At 36.4% G+C, this 21,068-nt stretch overlaps 1 protein-coding gene across 3 annotated transcripts in view; it reads left to right on the top strand.

The window, feature by feature from the left end:
* LOC144637238 (nuclear pore complex protein Nup133-like) overlaps positions 1-21,068 on the top strand; it is a 241,123-nt gene that overhangs the window by 194,418 nt on the left and 25,637 nt on the right. For 2 of the 3 annotated variants that reach the window (XM_078496367.1, XM_078496368.1), the window contains exons 31-33: positions 1,653-1,712; positions 12,819-12,885; positions 18,786-18,847. In XM_078496367.1, coding sequence (XP_078352493.1) covers positions 1,653-1,712; positions 12,819-12,885; positions 18,786-18,847 — 189 coding nt within the window. Of the gene's footprint in view, positions 1-1,652; positions 1,713-12,816; positions 12,886-18,785; positions 18,848-21,068 lie in introns of those variants that run through there. The other variant, XM_078496369.1, reaches the window with a different exon arrangement.

The raw sequence follows: 21,068 nt of genomic DNA, 5'->3' as shown, positions 1-21,068 counted from the left end.
TTTATTCCATAAACATTCAAGATTTTTAAAGAAAACGCGCAATGTTTAGTGATCGATTAAAATCATAAAGCGTCCCGTTGTACTCGTTGGCATTTCTACCGATAGGTATCACTAGTGCAATAGGATTGAAATTATTCTGGTACTTGATTTTTGTCCAACTAGAATTATTATTAATACCTTTCACTTCTAAATTTGCCTAAAAGCACTTTTAGGTACTGAAGTCCTGTATCACTTGTGACATTATCACTATTTGTCTCAGAAGATATTTTCATGATTGATTAGTATTGGTAATCAAAAATGGTGACAAGTGAAATTATGAAATAATCATGAAATAATTTTGCCAAAATGCTTATAACTTATTATAAGCATTTTGACAAAATGCAAGTGAAATTATTTCCTAATTTCACGAGTATACCATTTGATTACATTTTAATATCATAGGTGACAACATTAATTACGCTTGCAATCATAGGTTTTTGACTGGTATATTGCATCGCGAACTACGAGCTTTGAAAAGTTGAAAGTTGTCTTGAATGAACTGAAAACGGTGTCCGTGTAAAACGCTCAAAAATCCGCTCGATGCCATTTATGTATAATTATTGGCTTAAGTCTAGAAGTCATTTTGACATTTTGAAATTGCCAAGGCTAGCTGGCTAAGATGAAATTCAAGCGAAAATGTACAAAGTTTAAGCTTTAAAACATCTTTTATTACGGACGCCATCTTGCCGCTAACTACGTTGCCATGGCAATTTAATAATTTCACATGTGAAATTATAAATTAACGTTAAAATTTTGCGCCAAAATTAAAGAGTAATTTGTCACCTTTGATATTATGAACAATATTGAAAAACGTCTTACAAGGCATGTAGCCTAATGAGCACAGTGGAATGAATTAGGCCATGGAAGTTTAAAATGTATATTTTCCTTGATGCTAAGGGAAAATATTTACCAACATGTTCAAAGGCTTTTGAAAGGCTAGCAAGACCAAATGTGATAACAAAAGAAACCAACAAAAGGCTACTTGGGAATGAACTTTAGTTGCATAGAACACTAGGTCTAACACAATGGATTTTTTTTCAGTCCAGTAAAAAAAATTTTGAACTGTACCAACTTGTATGTTCAAATGTACAACGTGTACTGTTTGTTTCATATAAAAAAATAATGAATATATGAAATCATGTATTTGGGTTCAAGTCCCGGCAAGCCTGATTTTTTCAGGTTTATTTTCACAACTGCTTAAGTTGTGTTCATTACTGCGAGGATCTTCTCTTCATTTATTGTTTCATATTGCTAAGAATATTCCACTCAAGTTGTATCATTTTTTTTCAGGGGAATATTTTTTCCTTTGGAGTTTGAAGTATATTTTTATTTTGGTTTGAAGGATGCTTGACTGCACTTGAATGTGTCATTACTGCAAATGATAAAAGATTGTATTTCACAATAAAAAAAAGGAAATTGTGGAGGTACCATTCTTTTCATTGCTGAACATCTGCACTTTAAAACATTTGTACCTAAGTTGCCCAAATCTTCATGTGAGATGAAGTTTTAGTTGCTTTAACTTAAAACAAACACCTTAAAGGGTACCTTGATAATGCACAGTGCCTGTATAATGAATTTTTTTTCCACCTGTTTTCTCTTTTTTACCCATGCAGGCATATGAAACATTAAAAGGTTTAGCCATCAAGGAGGCAACTTATCTGGCCAAAAAAAAGGTAATTATAATGTGCAATACAAACTGGCTGCAGTACAGTCTGTTATACATGTACCCACAACAGTAACAAAGTAGCCAAAAGTAGACTGGACCCCAGGCAAACCAAACCCGAACAGAGAGGGGCACATTAGTAGGTGAAACAAATTAAAGCATGATCAATCAATCAAAATTTAAAAACCCATCGACCAGCCAAACAAACTTCAGCTGGGTCACATAATTATCGTTTCCAACCGCTCAAAATAACAATTTTTAAAGTTCTTTTTTTGTTAGATGGATCATCGTCGTTCACGTTGTATAAATAGGCCCGCATTTTTTTCACTGTTTTTTAAAATCCCACATTGTTTTCCCCCACACTCGCCCTCGAATGGAATGCTTAGTTTAAAGCTTCCAACGTTTTTCCATGCACTTTCTTTTTGTTGAAGTAAAAAACTCCATGTAATGCTAACCTGAACGAAATTACACAAGTCGAAAACTAGCGAAAAAAGGAACATCATGTTCATCTAAAAATACTTTACTGTTCTTGAGACTCAACAACAGATTCATTTGACAAAGTTCATAACTTTACTTCGATGATGAAAATGTCTGTAGAGCCGGGCTGACAATGTATAAGAGTTCGCCACTCGGGACACAGAAAAGTGTTCATTTTCCGCATTAACGAGTGTCCATAATAAGCAGGGTTAATTTTAGAGAAAATATATGAGCTTTTCGTCAGGACAAACAAAACTGTCTGTAAAATCGGGGCGTCTGTATTGAGCGGGCGTCTGAAGAGCGGGTTCCACTGTAATGTATTAAAATGTTTTCCTGATGAGTAACCATGTAAGTAGCTTGTAAGTGCTGTTTATGAAGAATTCTTGTCATTATACCTGGATCAGATAAGAAAACACTCAACCCCCCTAAAGATGTTTCATTTTTATCTCACACTTCCACAAAAGCTTAGAAGAGATCTTATTCATTGAATTTATATCAGATCGACCTCGAAAAAGAGTAGTTTACTAGTTTAATTGACTGATTGACTCCATTGAGGGGTGGGTGAGGCAATTGGCCACTTGAAAACTAGAGACTGAGACAGCATCCCTTTCCTATTCGGTTTCTATTGTGTCTGATAGGGTAGTAGAAAGGATTTTGTTGTTATAGTCTATGGTTCATGTTTTAACAAACGTGCCTGTTGAATGTTGTCCAACTTCAAAATTTTCTAGGTGATTATTTTCCATTCTTACATTATGCCAAACACAATTTTAAAGAGGTTTAAGTGGAAAGGAATGATGATAAAGAAGACTCCACTGACGAGATAGGAACGCAGTGATGGCTGAATAATGATTATGAATTTGTTGTGTGCAGTTCGTTCAATTTCGCATTACAATTAAAATACATAATCAAAGATCTCTTCGAGATACCAACTAATTTGAATGGAGTAGGAGTAGGGAAAATAATATAAAAATTAAAAGCAATTTATGATGCATTAACCCATTGACTCCTAGTCCCAAAGGCTTTTATTAGACGCACCAACCTCCAAAAACTCTTGACTCTTTTACGGCATTTAACGCAAACGTGTAAGTGAAAAAATAAACCACAATTTATGCACACTAAACTTTTATTACAACAAAACCAGCTGAAAGACTTATTGTAAGGCTTGGTGCAAAAAGGGCTGTAGTGATTTTCCTTGAAATGAACATTGCAAAAACAACCCCAAATTTCGCATGTGAGTTTGTCTACGTGTGCTAAACACTGTCGTGCAAGCTTATGTTCTCTCTCTTATTTAATAATAATACCAAAAACATTGATGTCATCTATTATTATCTTTTACATTTTTGTTCATTTTGGAAAATTAACCACCCCTAGGCCATGGCCTACCCCACGTTTTGTACGTCCCCCTGTTTTATTGCCTTCTCAATTAGTTTTATCTGTAACATTCCATCATAAGGTTTTTTGGCGGTCAGGAGTCCACATTGGTTTCCAGTCATTTAGCCCCTAAGATCATTAGCTCCCAGTAGATAAGCCCCCAACTGAAGTCGATAAGCCCCTAACCCGAAGTCGATTAGCCCTCAACCCAAAGTCGATTAGCCTCCAGTAAGACTAAATAAAACAAACTTAGTAAACTATTGAACACTAGCCAATACTACAATTAAGGTTATCATTCTTTCATACGCACCAGTTTCGTGGTAAGGAACCTTTCCTTATTGAGTTTTATTCCTACTTGTGATCATGCAAAGCAACGCTATGAATATGAAACCACAGTTAAGTTTTATTCGGACATGTGATCATGCGAAGCAATGCTATGAACATGAAACCACGGTTTTTTTATGCGTGCCAATTCAACAAGTAAAAAAAGTTACAAGTATATCAATCACAAGTCACAAAAGTTTTGGTATTTGATTGAATACACAAAACCTGGCGATTATTTGTGAAAGCAATGGAATTGAGTTTGGCTTCTAGTTTTTGCTTCTAGATTTGTATCTATTTACACTCTTAAATCAACTCGACAAAAAGTAGGCTACTTGTATTAACATTCAATAAGGTTCATTCTCAGTATTAATTGATTGAATTGAATACTCAAAACCTCGTAACATTCGATGATGTTCGAATTCCATATATATAAACTCTCTATCTTGCAATAATTTGTTATGTTTGTTAAATTTTATTTGGGGGCTAATCGACTTCAGTTGTGGGCTAATCTACTGGGGGCTAAACGACCTACATTCCTGTTCTAGCCATCGGGGCTTTTCAGATGCTTATGGATTTGTTGTGCATGCTGTTTTAGCCATCAGGGTTTTTCAAATGCTTATGGATTTGTTGTGCATGCTGTTCTGGCCATCAGGGTTTTGCAAATGCTTTTGGATTTGTTTTGCATGTTGCTTTAGCCATCGGGGCTTTTCAGATGCTTATGGATTTGTTGTGCATGCTGTTCTAGCCATCAGTGTTGAGTCCGGAAAGGCAGCAAGACAACAAGCAACACAACATGCTTTAATGTAGCTAGAGCATATGATCGATTCATACAACTCTCACGCTCCGACCCTGCTACTCTGGTCAGCGGTCAGTATAGGTACGTTTTGTATTTTTGAAGCTATGTCGTCAAGAGGATTTCAGAAATCTGAAGGAAAACCACCGAGACAAACGTACCCTGACTTGTTAGGTTACGTCATTAGTAAATTGCCATTCAGCTTAATCCAGCTCTGGTGTTCTCAAATTTTATTTAAATATTTGCTTCAATATTCCATTTTTGGAGCGAGATATTCACTGTATACTATTTACAACACTTACACTACTTACAATGCGATGCTTACTACTTACAGTGAAATATATATTTTTTAAATACAAAAGAGACTAAAATACTATAAAACTATACATGGCACAAGAGCTAATTAACAGAACTTACACTGCACTTACAAAAAATACTCAAATTGTCACTAAACTAATACAGCTACTCACTATAACAACAGATCTAATGTAACTAAAATGATAAAGGATAAATATAACAGACAAAAAAAAGGCACCTTAACCTGGCTCTTTTACTTAAACAGTGGTACGAAAGCTACCGCATTGCTTATGCAGAGAGTGGTCCACTTTGCTTCATACTTTTTATAGCTAGAGTTTTTAATAGCGATTTGTCTTTCACATTTGACTTTGCTTTCCAGTAAGGCAAGAAAGACCTTTATGCTAGGAGTCTCTGACTGATTTCTTGCGAGATATAGATGATATTTAGCAATAAGAAGATAGTGATTGAAAGCATGATAGCTGGTGTTCTCAGGTCTGTATCCATAGAGAATTTCTGAACAAGTAGGATTGAAATTGTCAGAGCGATTAGTATTCCACCATTCTATGACGTCTTTAACTTCGGGGCACTCGCAAAACCTATGGAGAAGTGTCTCATTTCTAGTGGCAGTGTTCGCAATGTGGTGACTCTTTTATTTCATTCTGTTATGTATGAGTTTATGCTGAAAGCTTCTTAATCTATTTTCAACGGTGATTTTAAATGGAAGTTCGTAGACATCCTTTAAGTTTGTCATTTGATTTCTTAGAGTGATTTCGACGGTACAGGGGGATAGAAGGACCTTTCCGCAAGCATCAAACAGGCTTTTTTTTGTGGAGACGATATCATCGCTATTTGAATCAGCCTTTGTGGGTTCACTAACACCACCAACACTGCTGCACGTGATTTTTCTTTTCCACGCTTTGGGGATAGCAGCGAGAACTCCGGCGTAGTCGAGGAAAGTGCATCAAACGCTGAATTTGCGCTTAAAATTTTCGAAAGAGAGGAATTGGTCGTGATTGTTGAGGAGATCACTTATTTTTAAGATGTCTTGATTTACCCATGTTTTATAATACACCGTTTTACCATTGGTCTTTATGAACCGGTTGTTCCATAGAAGTTCTTGTTTGAATTAATTAGCATTAAGCGGTTCCTTGTAATTCAATTCTTCCCACACCTTAAGAATATTTTTTATAGAAAGGTGGTAAATTGTTGAGGTTCAGAAATTTTAGGTCGAAATTGCATTGAAATAGAAAAGCTCCTCCGACTTTACTTAATAAGAAATCAAGGCGGGCACACCAGTGACTGCCAGCCGATTCACAATAACGATTAACCCAGGTAATCTTGAAGGATTTTACAACATCTTCAAAGTTAATCATATTTAGACCGCCTTTGCAGACTTGGCCAATCAGCGTTTTTCTCTTAATTTTATCAGGTTTGAAATTCCAGATAAAGGAGAAGATGATGCTGTTGACCTCTTTTATGAATTCGGCAGGAACGTTTAAGACGGAGCAGCAATAAACAAGTTTGGCGATTGCTAAATTCTTTACGATGGCTATTCTGCCTAAGATGGTTAGATTCTTTTGCACCAGATGTTAAGAACTTTTTTAAGTTTGGTAAGTTTCTCATCAAAGTTTAGTTTGATTCCAACATTCGCGCAATAAGGGAAACATATTCCAAGTGCAGTGACATATTCTCTCGGCCACGAAATGCCAAAAGGCTCGTCTTTTCCTAATCTGCTTTTCCAACGACCTAGCCACAGACCCTCAATTTTTGATCTATTAGACTGGGCCGAGTGATGGCGGCGTGAAGAAGCAAGCGGAAACCGTCCGCCGTCCCCAAGTTAATCTGAACCAACATATGGCCGAAGGTATAGCCAAATATCTTCGAAAATGGTAAATGCGAAACCTTTTATAGAAATCTTTACACATCTCAAGAAAACACAATATCATCAAATGATGAATTTTTTAAATCTGCTAGCGATACTATACTGACCGACGATGACTGTACCAGCTGTGAGGGTAAGTTAACAGAAAAAGAATGCCTTGAAGCCCTCAAACACATGGACTCTGACAAAAGCCCAGGAACTGATGGCCTTCCATCCGAGTTCTACAAAACCTTTTGGGACGAATTATCTTCTATCTTGATTGACGCCCTGAACTACGGTTACAACACAGGGCAACTTTCGATTACACAGAGACGAGGAATTATTAAACTAATATACCAAAAAAAGGTTCAGACCCACATTTCATTAAAAACTGGCGCCCGATAACCCTTCTTAACTGTGATTATAAAATAGCCGCAACATATCAATTATAATGAAAAAATGGAGAAAATTAGAAACGTTCTGAATTGTTGGAAACATCGCCGCTTATCCGTAATCGGCAAAAGTTTGGTAATTAAAAGTCTGCTGGCTTCCCATTTAACATCATTTAACATATATCTTAGCTCCATTACCAACAAACCAAAACGTCATCCGCGAAATAAACGACATTTTTTACAGCTTCCTATGGAACAAAAAAGGGGACAAAATTAAGAGAACAGTGTTGATAAATGACTATGATAAAGGAGGTCTAAAAATGATTTACTTAACATTATTTAATAAGTCAATGAAATCAACTTAGATTCAAAAGTACCTAGACCCTTCAAACCATGGAAAATGGAAAGAATTGTTTGATCTCAAATTTGCCAAATTTGGAGGGAACTTAGTCTTCAACGGTAACTTGAGCAAAGCGGACTGCTCTAAAACAATACCAGTAAAAAACCTTTTCATAAGAGAATTGCTAGAAATATGGTCGGAAGCCAGCTTTGAAAATGTCTTAAAAAGCAGGCAACACTTTCTTGAACAACCCCTATGGCACAACTCGCTGCTCAGGATTGAAAACAAGCCAATTTTCGACAAAAAGCTCTTCCTTCAAGGCGTCCTCAAGGTCAAAAATTTAATGAAAGCAGACTCCTGCAGCTATCTATCCTACAAAGACTTCACAGACGCTTACAAAATACATATCGATTCTCTAAAATATTACGGAATTATATCTGCTCTTAAAGATCTATATAAGCATTCGAATTTACCAGATGAACCCAAGGATCCAGTCACAACCGAACCTTTCCTAAACCTGTTTCTTAAAACCCTTAAGGGAAACAAGGTTGTCTACAAAAAGCTGCTTTCTTCCAAAAGTGTTGTACCAATAAAAAGTCAAACAAAATGGAACACCAATATTGCCCCAGAGAAACGCGGCACTGACGTGGATTGGAGAACCGCTTATACTTTGGCTGCCAGGTGTACAAAAAGCACAATGCTCATTAATTTTCAATATAGATTTCTGCATAGAATTCTTCCTACTAATTCGTTTTTAACAAAAATCGGAATTAAGGAAGACCCAAACTGCACTTTCTGTAGCAATTGTGTTGAAGACCTGATCCATCTTTTTTGGCAATGTGAAATCATTAAACTCTTTTGGTGTAATTTAACTGAAATACTTCAAAAGTCTCAGTTAATACCTCCAAACTATCCCAAAGACATAACAATATTTCTTGTACTCAAGTCTGATACTTCAAATTTTTCTCCTCAACTAAACTTTTGTTTTTTATTAGCAAGACACTACATTTGGTGCTGTAGATGTAATGACAAAATTCCACATGTAAAAACGTTTCTTGTAATCCTTCAATCACAATTTAATATTGAAACCCATACACCCAATTCCAATCTGAAGAAATGGGAACCTTTACTCTCTCTCCTAGGCTCAAATTAATTCATTTAATTTAGATGAAAAAATCGCTTTATTCCTTCATATTCTTCCCAACACCCCAAGACGATGAGGCTATCGTTCTTTTTTTGCACTGCCCAACAACATTTCTGAGTTATACTTTAAGATTAATTGCAAAATATTTCAATATACATATATTTATCTTTTTGTTATATTTCAAATCATTAAAGCGCTACTGTGATGAAATTTGCATCTTTCTTTTCTTAACCGTTTTAAAATATTAACAAGTACTCTTTATGATATGAAAAATGCCGTTTACTGTTTTCCAATATCTCTTTTCTTTCCTGAGATATTCAAGTTTTAAAAATATGCAAATTAGCAAAGTGATGACGTCATAGACTCAACCGAATTTTGATCAAAAATGAAGAAAGTGATATCTCAGCCAATTTGTATCAGAAGTCTATGATTTTTTGCAGTAATACCCTACTAGTCGTGTTTCACGATATGAACTTAACAATTTGGTTACCATGGCAACAGACTAGGTTCCAGATCCCACGGATACTAAAGGCTTTTCTGGCCAATTCTGGCATTCTTTTTTGTCATTTGCCAAAACTGCTTTACATGCGTGATCTGGCAAGCATATGAATGGATTAGGTAGACGTCTTGCCCGGGTTTAATTTTTCTGAACTGAAAAATTCAAAAATATTAAAAAAATTGGTGGGGACTGGAAAAGATTGAGTTGCCATGCTAACATAATTTAATTATAACTGTACGTGTGTTACCTGTAGAACTATTAGAGTGCCAAGTTTCATTGGTCTCTGCAGTAAAATGACCGAGATAACTCAATTTTTGTACCTGACATAAAATTGGGTTGAGTAGATGACGTCATCAATCCCCTAATTTGCATATTTTACGATTTTTTTAAGCTTAAATATCTCTGGAACTAAAAAAGATATTTGAAAACGGAAAACGGCATTTTGAATCTTTCGTTAATACTCTATGAAACGCCTAAAATTGCAAGGGGTGAAAATTTGATCATAGTAGCACTTTATAAGTAAGCAACGTTAATATAATTGAAACTGTAAGCTATTTTGAATGTAAGCAATTGTAAGCTATGTTGTATTGTAAGATTTTTTCGTATTGTGAGTAAGTTAGTGTTGATAGTTAAGTGTTAAGTGTTGTAAATAACGTCAATATTGTAAGTGACGCTAGTAAATAACGTTAGTATTGTAGCGGTTGTAAGTAAAATTGTAAGTAATGTCAGTATTGCAATAATAAAAAAAATTAAAATAAAAATTTTTTTTGGATCTATTAATTTTCAGACCCGATAGATTGCTTAACTGATCGCGGATGAAAGCGGTGGTGTCGTCCGCATACAAACTAAGTTTAGTGATCTTATTCCCGTTTTCGAGACCTTTGATACAATTAGTGATTCTTATCTGGTGTGCGAGTGGTTCTAAATCGAGAACAAAGAGCAGTCCCGAAAGAGGACACCCTTGTCTCACTCCTCTTTGATAACGCAACTAGAAATATTGCTATAGAATGTGCGAATCCAGTTAAGGAAACTTGGACCAAAGTTCATAATGTTGAGGACCTTAAAGAGGTAGTCCCACTCTAAAGAGTCAAAGGCCTTTTCAAACTCTAGAAAGAGTATCATACCTTCCTTATTCTCATGTTGTTCAATTATGTCTGTAATTAGACGGATATTTTCACCGATGAATCTGCCTTTAATGTACCCCGTTTGGTCCGGCTCTATTAACAGGGGGAGTACCTTCTCTAAACGCCTTGCAATACATTTTGTTGCTAGTTTATAGTCGGTATTTAAGAGAGAGAGAGAGAGGGCGCCAGTTTTTAAGCAGTAAAGGATCCTTGTTCTTTTTCGGGATCAGGGAAATAATTCCTCGTCTCTGCGAGATAGAAAGCTCTCCCAGTAAGGTGCCATGATTGAGACACTCAATCAGAGGGCCCGACAGCTCCTTCCAAAAGCGTAGGTAGAACTCTGCAGATAAACTGTCCGTGCCCGGCAACTTGTTGTATTGAAAAGTTTTTAATGCGGCGAGGCATTCTTCTGCGGTAATTAAACCTTCACAAAGGCTTTGTTTCTCGTCATCCAGTCTTGGTTGAGATATATATTCGCAGAAAGATGATGGGTCTGCATCTGCTAGCTGTTTTTGAGATGAATAAAGCTGCTTGTAAAAGCTTTTCATGGCGTTTAGAATGGACGTTGGGTCCTTAACAGTAATACCCAGATATACAGAGTGATATAATAAACAAACCATTTTAGTGCTACGGGTTAAAAAAAATAAAATAAAAATGTCTCCTCTGGGATTCGAACTCACGACCTCTCGATCCCCAGTCAGATGCCTACACGAGTGTGCTAATAAGACATACCAAGTCACGTAAGATGAAAATATTTTATATCAATGTTATAGACATTCTGCCGTTTATCTGTTATCATGTGCATCAAAGAAATGTTATGTTATGGTATGTGAGGTGTTTTTGTTTAGTTTTGAGGAATGTGGAGTGTTTTCATTATTTTTGGGGTATGCAGTGGTTTTTAACTGCACGCAGCAGCAGTTCATGTTCTGCACTTTATCAGTGATCAGACTGATGCCCCCGCAGGCCCGCTCAGCCAGGCTCGAGTCTTTACTTACATGTAGCATGTTTAGAATGAAATAAACGATTTTGAAGCGTTTGACTCAAAGAAAACACTAAATTTTCATGCTTTGAAAGAAAAATATATTTTAGCAAGGCTAGAATCTGTAATTATAAATACCATAACGTTTGTGTCAAAGAATGTGCTGACATGACAATTAAGTTTCACTTTCGATTGGCTAGACGTCAAGTCAAGTAATGTTATAAAGCTATTAATCAGCTACCTTTCAAATCTTTGCGAATCCTTTGGTCTTTACTTAACAAATTAAGTGTGAAGTATTCCACTTTGAAGCAAAATCTATTTTTTGACGGTGTCATTGAAAGGATTTTAGAGATCTGAAGAAAAATATAACATTATACCTGTCAACTTTTCCTACATGTAGGTTAAAGGTGTGAGATTTTTAGCCTAAAAGTGCCAGGATTTCTGAAGACAACACCACCATGTTTGAAGATTTCCAAATACGTCCGAAGTATTCCAAAGACGTTCTGAACGTATTCCAGTTGACCAAAGAAAAAAAATGGTGTCTGTTGTACAAACTGTAGGCCCTTTCAAGGCAATGTCTTTTTTTCATTAAAGGTTAAAATGCATCTTTTGAAGTCTAGAATCGAAAGAAATGAATCTGAAGGATACTCAACAGCAGAAAAAGGTGGACATTAAGGTTTTAAGTCTTCGTTTCTGGGTCGTTTGTCAAGGAGGAAATTTAACCAAAATTACGAACTTGAAATGGAGTTTTCAGGACTTGCACGCACTGCTTAATGCAAGAATAACACTAGACACTAAGAAAAAGAAAAGAAAATGTAAAAAAAAGGTATGTGGTGAGGTCGAACCTAGAGTTGAACACATCACGATCGAGTTTTCTAAAAAATTAGGCCACCAGTTAACTTCAAGACTCATCAATTTCAAATAAAAAATAGTGTTTCCCATACAAATACAAAGAGCTGTTAACAGTAAACAGGCTTACTAGAGAGCATTGAAGGTTAACCTAAACGAAGACCCGTGAACGTTTTTTGTTGTTGACATAATTATTTTCAATGTTTGTAACTTACAACACTGGTAAATACTGTCTCGTCAAAATTGCAAAATTAAGTACCAACAGAGTACTCTCCATCATTGTCGTTTTCATTTACTACAGTCAGTAACCACATGTCCTCTTAAGGCCTGGCAAAACGAGAAAACATGACCAGAAACATTTGTAGCACGTGCATGTTTCCCCAATGTTTCCAGTTTTGCCACCCGGGAAGCATTGTTTCCAGCGTTAATTTTGTTTCCAAGAAGCAAAATTTGCTTCTGCTTCACAGCAGAAACATTTTGTGTTTCTGCGCGGCATGGAAACATGGCAAAACGAGGAAACAATCCTGGTAACATGCCTCAAGCATGTTTCTGGAAACATGTTTCCTTGTTTTGCCAGGCCTTTAGAGGGCTTTCATTAAAACATGCAGCATTAAAATAAAACAATAGAAAGTAAATATCAATAAGAAGAGTTCCTTGCCTCAACAGACACTTCTGAGCCTCAGTAAGCTGTCTCTTCTTGCATCGGATGAAAACAATGGACCACAACTGGAAGGTAAAAAAAGAGTGAAATACAAGTTTGTAATTGTCTAGGAAACCCTAATACGTAATAATGTTGTTGAGGCATAAATTCTTTGGGGTAAATAATAAAGATGGTATTTTGATGGTAGTATGCTCAAGTGTGCGTTGTTGAATTTTATTTTGCCTAATTGTAGTGATTTTGCGTATTATTTGTATTATTAATAGGCCACTTATTAACAATTATTGGACGAGGTTGAGCAAAATATCGTGATTTGTCAGTGACAAGTAGATGAATTATTTGCCAAAGCGAGAACCAAGTTCAATAATTGCAAAAGAGTTTATCTCCAATAGATGGCTCCCAAATCTCTTTAATTTGTCGATATAATAGCCACGAAACCCGAACGCCTCCATTGCCAATCTCGAGCCCAGAGTCCATCTATGTCGGTACTGAACGGACTCTGGGAAACTGGAATCGATCAGATCAATTTCAGGTCGATTTCAGGTAGAACCTTGGTCTTCCGGTTTTTATTGCGCATGCTCTCATGTCTAAACGGAAGTAAATTTCCCAGAACGGAAGTAAATCGAGAAAGTTGAACAATATCTAAAACAAAGTATCGACAGAACTGGTGTTTATCGAAGCAACAAACATAACAAAAACGTGTTCTGCAGTTAACAAAAGAGAGAGTTAACAAAAGAGCGTCTGGTGTTTTGATTTCCTTTAGTCTCTTTCTTGAGCATACTGCTATATTGGTTTTAAATCAAAGATCTTGTTTGCCTTCCAGAATTCCGCCTGTGAAGACTGTTGCGTGTGTCAGTTGTTGTTATGCAGACGACGGCGAAAAAAAATTAACATAATGCACAACGCACGGACAAGCTATTGTTCTGTTGATAAAAATTTTTGTTTGGCGACTTTCGTATATTTCAGAGGCTTCTCGCTGACAGCACATCTTTTCATGATAGATTGCATGTTTTCGAGCAAATAATTTTTTCCTCGTCGAATGGCGGTAATATTAATAAAGACATTAAAGGCTACACCGGTCAATGCTATTCAAAAGGTGTAATTAGCATTTTGGCGACTCAACTCGTGCACGCAATTCACGCAATTCACGTGCACACAATTGTACAATTCCTTTTTTTTCAGCAAAACAACAACGCGTAATGTTCAAATTCTGCGTTATTAGTAGTTATTATTTTGAATCGAGCACTGTCTGCGATATTCAGTTTTTCAACCGTAACAAAGATTTGAATAAAAACAGTAGTTCTAGCGAGATTTGTAAGTCAACTATAAATTGAGTTTTCATTAATCGACCTTGTCCTTGGTGATGCCATCGTTGTTGTTTTAAAACTCCGTTCAGAATTGATGTTTAAAGGAAGTCCTTTTTTATTCATGGTATCTTTTGAGTTCAAAAATGGTAGAATTAGAAAATACTTCATTTATGTAGCGCCATATCAAGAGTTCTTAGATGTTTTGCAAAATTTTAAGGTGATACATCTGAACATTTGACCATGGAAAACAAAAAATGTTTTTCCGGGGTTTCCGGTTTGGTTTACTTCCGGGGAAGATTTTCAGACTTCCGTGTCGATTTCCATTGTTCTGTGAGGACCAGTAGGCAACTGAATTAAAATTCAGTTTCCCAGAGTAAGTCCCGGCGACCCTACCGCTGACCAACCGCTGACAGATCGCGGAGCCAGGGGGTCACTCTGGGCTCGAGATTGCTCCATTGCCATCTTGTTTTGCTTTACGTTCTTGCCCTAGTCCTATTTTTCGCGTCCGATCAAATGCCTGGTTACTAAGCTACGAACGTTCGGCAAACGCAAGTTCTGGTTGTTGTGACACAAAAATCTATGGAAAAACTGCGTTGAATGAAGAAATACCTGTCAACAAAGCGCGTATAAAGCGCTGAATGGCATTGCACCACAATACTTAGCACTATACTCCGACCAGTTAAAGTCTTATGGAGAACGATCTTTCAAAGTTGCCGCTCCCAGACTATGGAATGCGCTTCCAAAGAAACTTAAACTTATTACATCACTTGACGTTTTTAAAAAAGAGCTTAAAACATTACTTTTTAGAGAGGCCTTTTTATATTAATCATATTTTATTTTTTAATCCAAAGTAAATTGTAATTTACGTAATTAATATTTAATTTTTTTTAATAATTATCAAGACTTAGAGAGGCCTTTTTATATTGATTATATTTTATTTTTTTAACATTCAAAGTAAATTGTAATTTATTGAATAAATATTTTACTTTTTAACATTGTCAAGCGCCTTTGAATGTATGGAATTGGCGCTATACAAATGATTATTATTATTGATTATTATTATTATTAACAAATGCCAGAAAAAGATCACCCATAGTATGTCAAAGTTGGTTTTCATTATATTAAAGAGCTAAAATTGTGGGTAAGACTGAAGTATTTTATGTTTCAATGTTCATTGAGTTTACTTTTGATGAAGAAGACTTCCTAAAGACTCGACTTTGGATTTTCTTTGATTTACTTTCAAAAAACTTTTTTTCCATCATTTGAGTTGTTAAACTCAGGATGCGGCTTAACTGCGGGTGCGGCTTATCCACGGGTGTTTACGGTAAACTCCTAATGTTGAAGTTCTTTCCTTACGGAGCCGTATTTTTTAGCATTTCTTTTAATTTTTGCCAAACTTTCCGTATTTTCAGCAAGATTTACGTAGAATCGCTTGCATCGGCACGGCGCTTGACTTCCCACAAATTTTTTTTGAACTCTTATAACACAAATTTTGATTGGTTCATGTGTTGTCAAATGCGCGTTTTGAGAAAATCGATTTCAATCAAGAAGTAAATAAACCAAATTCCCTAAAAGCAAAAGAGGACTTTTTTCTGTGTTTACATGGCCTCATCTCGGGTGGTTGGGAGAATTCTCGAAAGTTATGCAAACCCGAGATGTAGGCATAACTGTCTCAAATTCTCTCAACCCCCCTCGTGTTTAGATGAGGCTATGTAGCACGGAAAAGTCCTCTATTGCTTAAATGGAGCATTCCTCGCAATCAGTTGAATTAAGCCGAGGTCCGTCATTACAAATTACAGTGAACGTATAAGATAAAATAGCATTTCATGACCCTTATGTCACATGGCCTCAAACATAGGCAAGTCGTGTGCCCTGTTTAATATTTACATTATTTACACCCCTTTTTAGCGCTTTTACTATATTTTGACTTGCAATTTTATTCTAACACCTAATTCTTTAATAGCGTTAACTTTTATCACAAAATCAACGTCTAAGAACTTGTTGATTTAAAATGCGTTTTTGCATGGATTAAGCCTATAAAATGACTACTGGCTATTTAAAATTCAGATATCCCGAGTGCTACACATATACTAAACAAATGTCGAAAACTCGGAACTTTAACTTTAATACATCAAGTTGTACATCCAAATATCCATGACTACTCCCAGCATTGTAAATCAAACCCACTTAAATCGAACTCAATTTGTGGATGGAGTTTGATTGAGTTTGGCAATCTAGCAAAATCGAACTCACACAAATAAAATAATTCAGTTGAACTTTTCACGTGTCACTGCAGTTCAGCTTGTTATCAAAATTGTACAACACATGTATTCATCTTCATTTTTGAACACCTCCACATTTTATACTAATGGCCACAGGGGGCAAGCTAGGGCATGGCCGCAGCTAAAACAGATGATAAGGTGTAAGGCCAGGGTTCTTCATCCATGGGTTTTAACAACCTCATTTTCAGGCTCTCTCTGTGTTAATGGCCATCCATGGTGCTAATGGCCAACTGTTCAGGATGTTATTTGCTTATGTTAGAACAGTCGACAGCACTTCATCACAAGCCACTTGTTCCTTCAAAAGAGAGTATAGACCTTATCATACTCTACCATGGTCCCCCATGTGGCCAGATGCAGGAGGATTAAAGATCCATTTAATGCCTCTTTGTGCGCAAAATCCACTGTTTGCTGATTTCACTCGTCAACGGCATCCTTTAGTTCCTTATCTGCTTTGGTAAAATTTGAGTCACAATCATTTTGAATCCCTTTAGGGTACCCTAAAAGGTTTATGAATCTCAGTGCATAAATCATGAAGTCTGTATTCTGTGAGGCTATGGGCAACTTCCACAAGTAAATCCCGCACAGTTAAACATGTGAATAGGCAACCCCAACGTTTAACTCAATGTTCTCCTTTCTTCACTTCTACATGTATAGTCCCAAGATACCTCCATGTGGAGTAATGCTGTCTTCGGGCAACGTGACTATGAACTACTCTCTGGTAGATGCTTGTCTCCTCTGGCAGTTGAGACATTTCTCTAACAAGCAGTGCACTGCAGAACGTACTTTCACAACCCAGAACCTTCCCCTCAGGGATGACAGATCGGTTTCTTGACCAAGCTGGCCTGGCCCACCTTACTGCTGTGATACTGGATAATTTGCTCCGTGATGTGGTGTTGACTGGGAAGCTAAAATGGATGCTTCAAATTTTCATCTATTAGAGCACTCTCCAGTCTTTCACTAACTGACAAAAATCATTTCTCAACTTGGGATTCCACTTCAAAACCAAGGATGACCTTTTGACCTGTCGTTCACTCAAACCAGGTGACATGTTGGAAGTGTTTTAACACATTTGGTTATGCTGACTCTGCATCTGTCAAATTTTGTTCTTCGGCTCCCTCACTCAACTCTCCTGCCGTCAGGTTTTCAATTCTGAGTGCTGTTATTTCAAAAGGGAACGTTTTATTAAAAATTTATTACAAACTTTGCTTCGAACAATTTTCTTGTAGCTTAACAGCCAAGAAAATGCTCTCTTAAGTTTCGATCAGAAAGAGTAGTGATGTATCAGTCTGTCAAGTGGATCTTGTGTGACACTGGTAGAAAAGATTTGACTTTCCTTTCTTACTTCAGCATCGCTGTCCTTCAGCTCATCAGGCTCCTCACTCATTGGAGGTGAGCAGTTTTCGTCTTTCCAAAGGAATGCAGGGCCCTTTCACCACAGACTATATATTTCTTGTTATATGCCATCAAGCTCTAAATACTCCATCAGTGTATATCAGCTGCAGGATGGTCATCTCAGTTTACATATCTCCAGTCTGAAACAGATGATCTACAGTGAGGCAATTTGACTCAAAGGTTTGGAACCATTGAGAGTCGTCATTAAGGCATTTCAGCACTATAGTAGAGTCAGTCCAGTAATTCACTCGATCCACTTCAATCTCCAACTCTTCTCTGATTTCCATAATGTTGCACAATAAAATAATTTAAAAAGGATAAAAAGTTGTTAAAGCTCTTAAAAACAAAACGTTTTCTTTTTAAGAACTTAAACAACTTTTTAACCTTTTTAGCTTTTTTAAATGCTTCTCTGATTATTCTACTCGCCTTCAGAGCGGCAGTTTAATACTCTAATCTTGGTATGGTGATTTCATAAATTGAAGCCAATCGAGCTTTCCCCAGAACAAAGCTGCAATGAATTCAGTAAAAGACATAAACAAGGCGTAAAAAGGCTACTGCTCCTACTCCACATGTGATCTGTCTGAGAGAATGTGCAGCTGTACATTTTTAATCTCATGCCAAGTTCTCCAGTTTGAACCACATTGGTCAACGCGCATGTTTTCCAACTTCAAGTCCAGTAGAACCACTGGACTCTATCTTGTTCTTAGATGCTAAAACAAAGGGCTTTCCAAAGCAAACTCCGTTTCTTAAAATTTCTTCTGAATTACATGTATAAAGCGATCTCATTTTAAAATCCACAATTGACTCTTAACAACCTTTGAGACGGATGAAATATTCAGCCTATGCTGGTGAGGGAACAGGTATACTGATTTCAAAACTGTATTAAAGCTCTTTTTATATGATGCTTGTAGAAAAATAGTTAAGTGACATTGATTTATAGTGAAATGATCAGTATCAAAAATATGTTAATTTAGTGATTTTTTTTTTGTTTTAGAAATAATCAATGAGCATGACATCTTACTACATCAAGAAACACTCCCATCCAAAGTTTTACAGGTAAGGCACTTGAGTCTATTTGCAAACTGAATAAAAATGTATGTGTACTTTTATTTATTTATTTGTTTGTTTCTCGTACTGATATGGAAAAATCTCTTTTGCATTTACTTTCAACACCCATTACCATACGCGACTACATTATACCAGTTTCAACAGAAGACCTTGTCAGTTGGTAGCCATATAAATATTACTGTTTAGAATTTTAAAATTCACTTGACTTCATATGATATTGCACAAAGAATAACCCTAGTATCTAGGCAACTATAATGCTACATGTATATAAACCAAAATACAAAAATAATAATTAACAACAACATCAACAACAAGAATAGTAGTAACTATGTGTAGAGTTACTTAAATAGTAGTGCAGAGTGTGGAGACTGTACGTACTTTCTTTTCTTACAGTGGTTCTCAAAATTACTTTGGACTCGGATTTTTTGGTTCTAGTAACAAATTACGTTTGAATAACCAGATCAGTAGTTGCTATTCATTATTCACCGATTCCATAAATGGTGGACACACGGAAAATAACTGATTTTGAGGTTATATTTATTGCTATGTTTCTGATTGTAAGCAAAAAGCTGGGATGCACATGGTTTGAAATATGTTGGGTCACCAAAGTTCTTAAACCTTGGTCCTATCAAGATTCAAGCTCTGGTATCCAGTCGAGTGTACACATTTTCAAACGGATTTTTGGTTAGTTATTAAAGATTTGCAAAAATAAGCACGCAAAATTTGCCTGTACGTTGTCAGAAATGTGCCCCATTGGATTCTAGATTTTAGGCGGGTCTACTATTTTTTTATTTCTTTCTTCTGGTGAAATAACCATATGAACATAGCTTACAAGTAGATTTTTGCATTTCAGGACAGATTAAAGCGGCTAATTCGATTAAACGTTAAATATCGGTCGGCTTAAGGCAAATAAAAAAATAATTAAATCTCGGGAAGCAATTAATCACATGCCAGGAAACCATGATATACTGCCAACTGATTCATGTAAACAAATACAGCTACATTCACGCTTCGCTTCACTTTTAATAATTATGCATATATACAGGACAACTTTCTGTCAGCCGGAGCACTCGGAGGACTGGTAAGGTATGCTCAACACCAGCATGGAGTTCACAGCAGTAAAGCTTCACAACAGGATGGTTTGAAGGCAAGATAATGGGATGTTTTTCCTCTCTGGTAATGAATACTCCCTCCAACGGGAAGCAAACCTCTAGTAGGACACAGCTTGCTGTTCTTTAAGAGACTGCCACATTTGGCCAACGGAACTTCTTCAAGAAGACTTGTACATGCGCTATCAGCCATTCTTCTGCCTCTCGTATCTCTTATCCAATTCAAGGGTTGGAAAGTCTCTCCTCTTCCTTTAACCTTGAGTTGCGAATGAATCTTTTGATTCATGCAACAGTTCTTTACAACCTACTGTACTTGATGAACCTGCAACTGGTTAAGTCAATAACTGGTTCTTTGGGTTGGACAACACAGCAGACACTATTTAGAGTCACTCTTCCTTTCAACCTCAACAACTTCATTTGAAGACTGGGATCTTAGGTCCTCTTGCAAATTTTTTTCAGACTCTTGCAGTCAAGAAGGCCCTCTCCACCACAACTGACTTTCTCTCAACTAGCTTACAGATAGACCACGGGTAGGAAGATCAGCTGCATTTTACAAGCCTGCGCAAAATCTCCAAACACTGGGATCCAACCGCAACTGAGGGAGGCTTCATGTAGTTTTTAAAGCGCTAGGGTGGTTGTTTTGAAAATGAAAATTATCATGGAAGCCAGATACACCATAATGATCAAGTATGACCAAAGTTTAAGTTTTTACTTGTCACTTATATTTTAGTCACAAAGGTTACCATAGCAACCATTGTCATTTTCTTTTGTTTTCAAACAAGCCTAATTTTCTCGAAATCTAGATTGACTCTTGGTATTAAGTTTAGTAGATTGACTATCAGTTGTCGAACTTTAAGAAAAATCTGTAAGAGCCTTTTCATGTAAATCAAGAATGAAGTTTTCAGAAAAATCCCATTTTAATGTTATATAGGTGCTTTAAAATTGTTTCGTAGTATTTGAACACAGCCATTCAAAATGAAATATAAATACTTACACACCATCAAAGGCCATAAACTAAAAGGTAGAGAGTTTTTGTTTGCTTTTTTAAGATATATCGACTGCCAATTGTAGGAAACTACGAGAAGTTACAAAAAACTTCA

The sequence above is a fragment of the Oculina patagonica genome, chromosome 13, assembly GCF_052425735.1.
Source record: "Oculina patagonica isolate OP01 chromosome 13, crgOcupat, whole genome shotgun sequence".
Lineage (NCBI taxonomy): Eukaryota > Metazoa > Cnidaria > Anthozoa > Scleractinia > Oculinidae > Oculina > Oculina patagonica.
The sequence above is the reverse complement of the archived record's forward strand: the minus strand, read 5'-3'. Positions and strand labels throughout refer to the sequence as shown.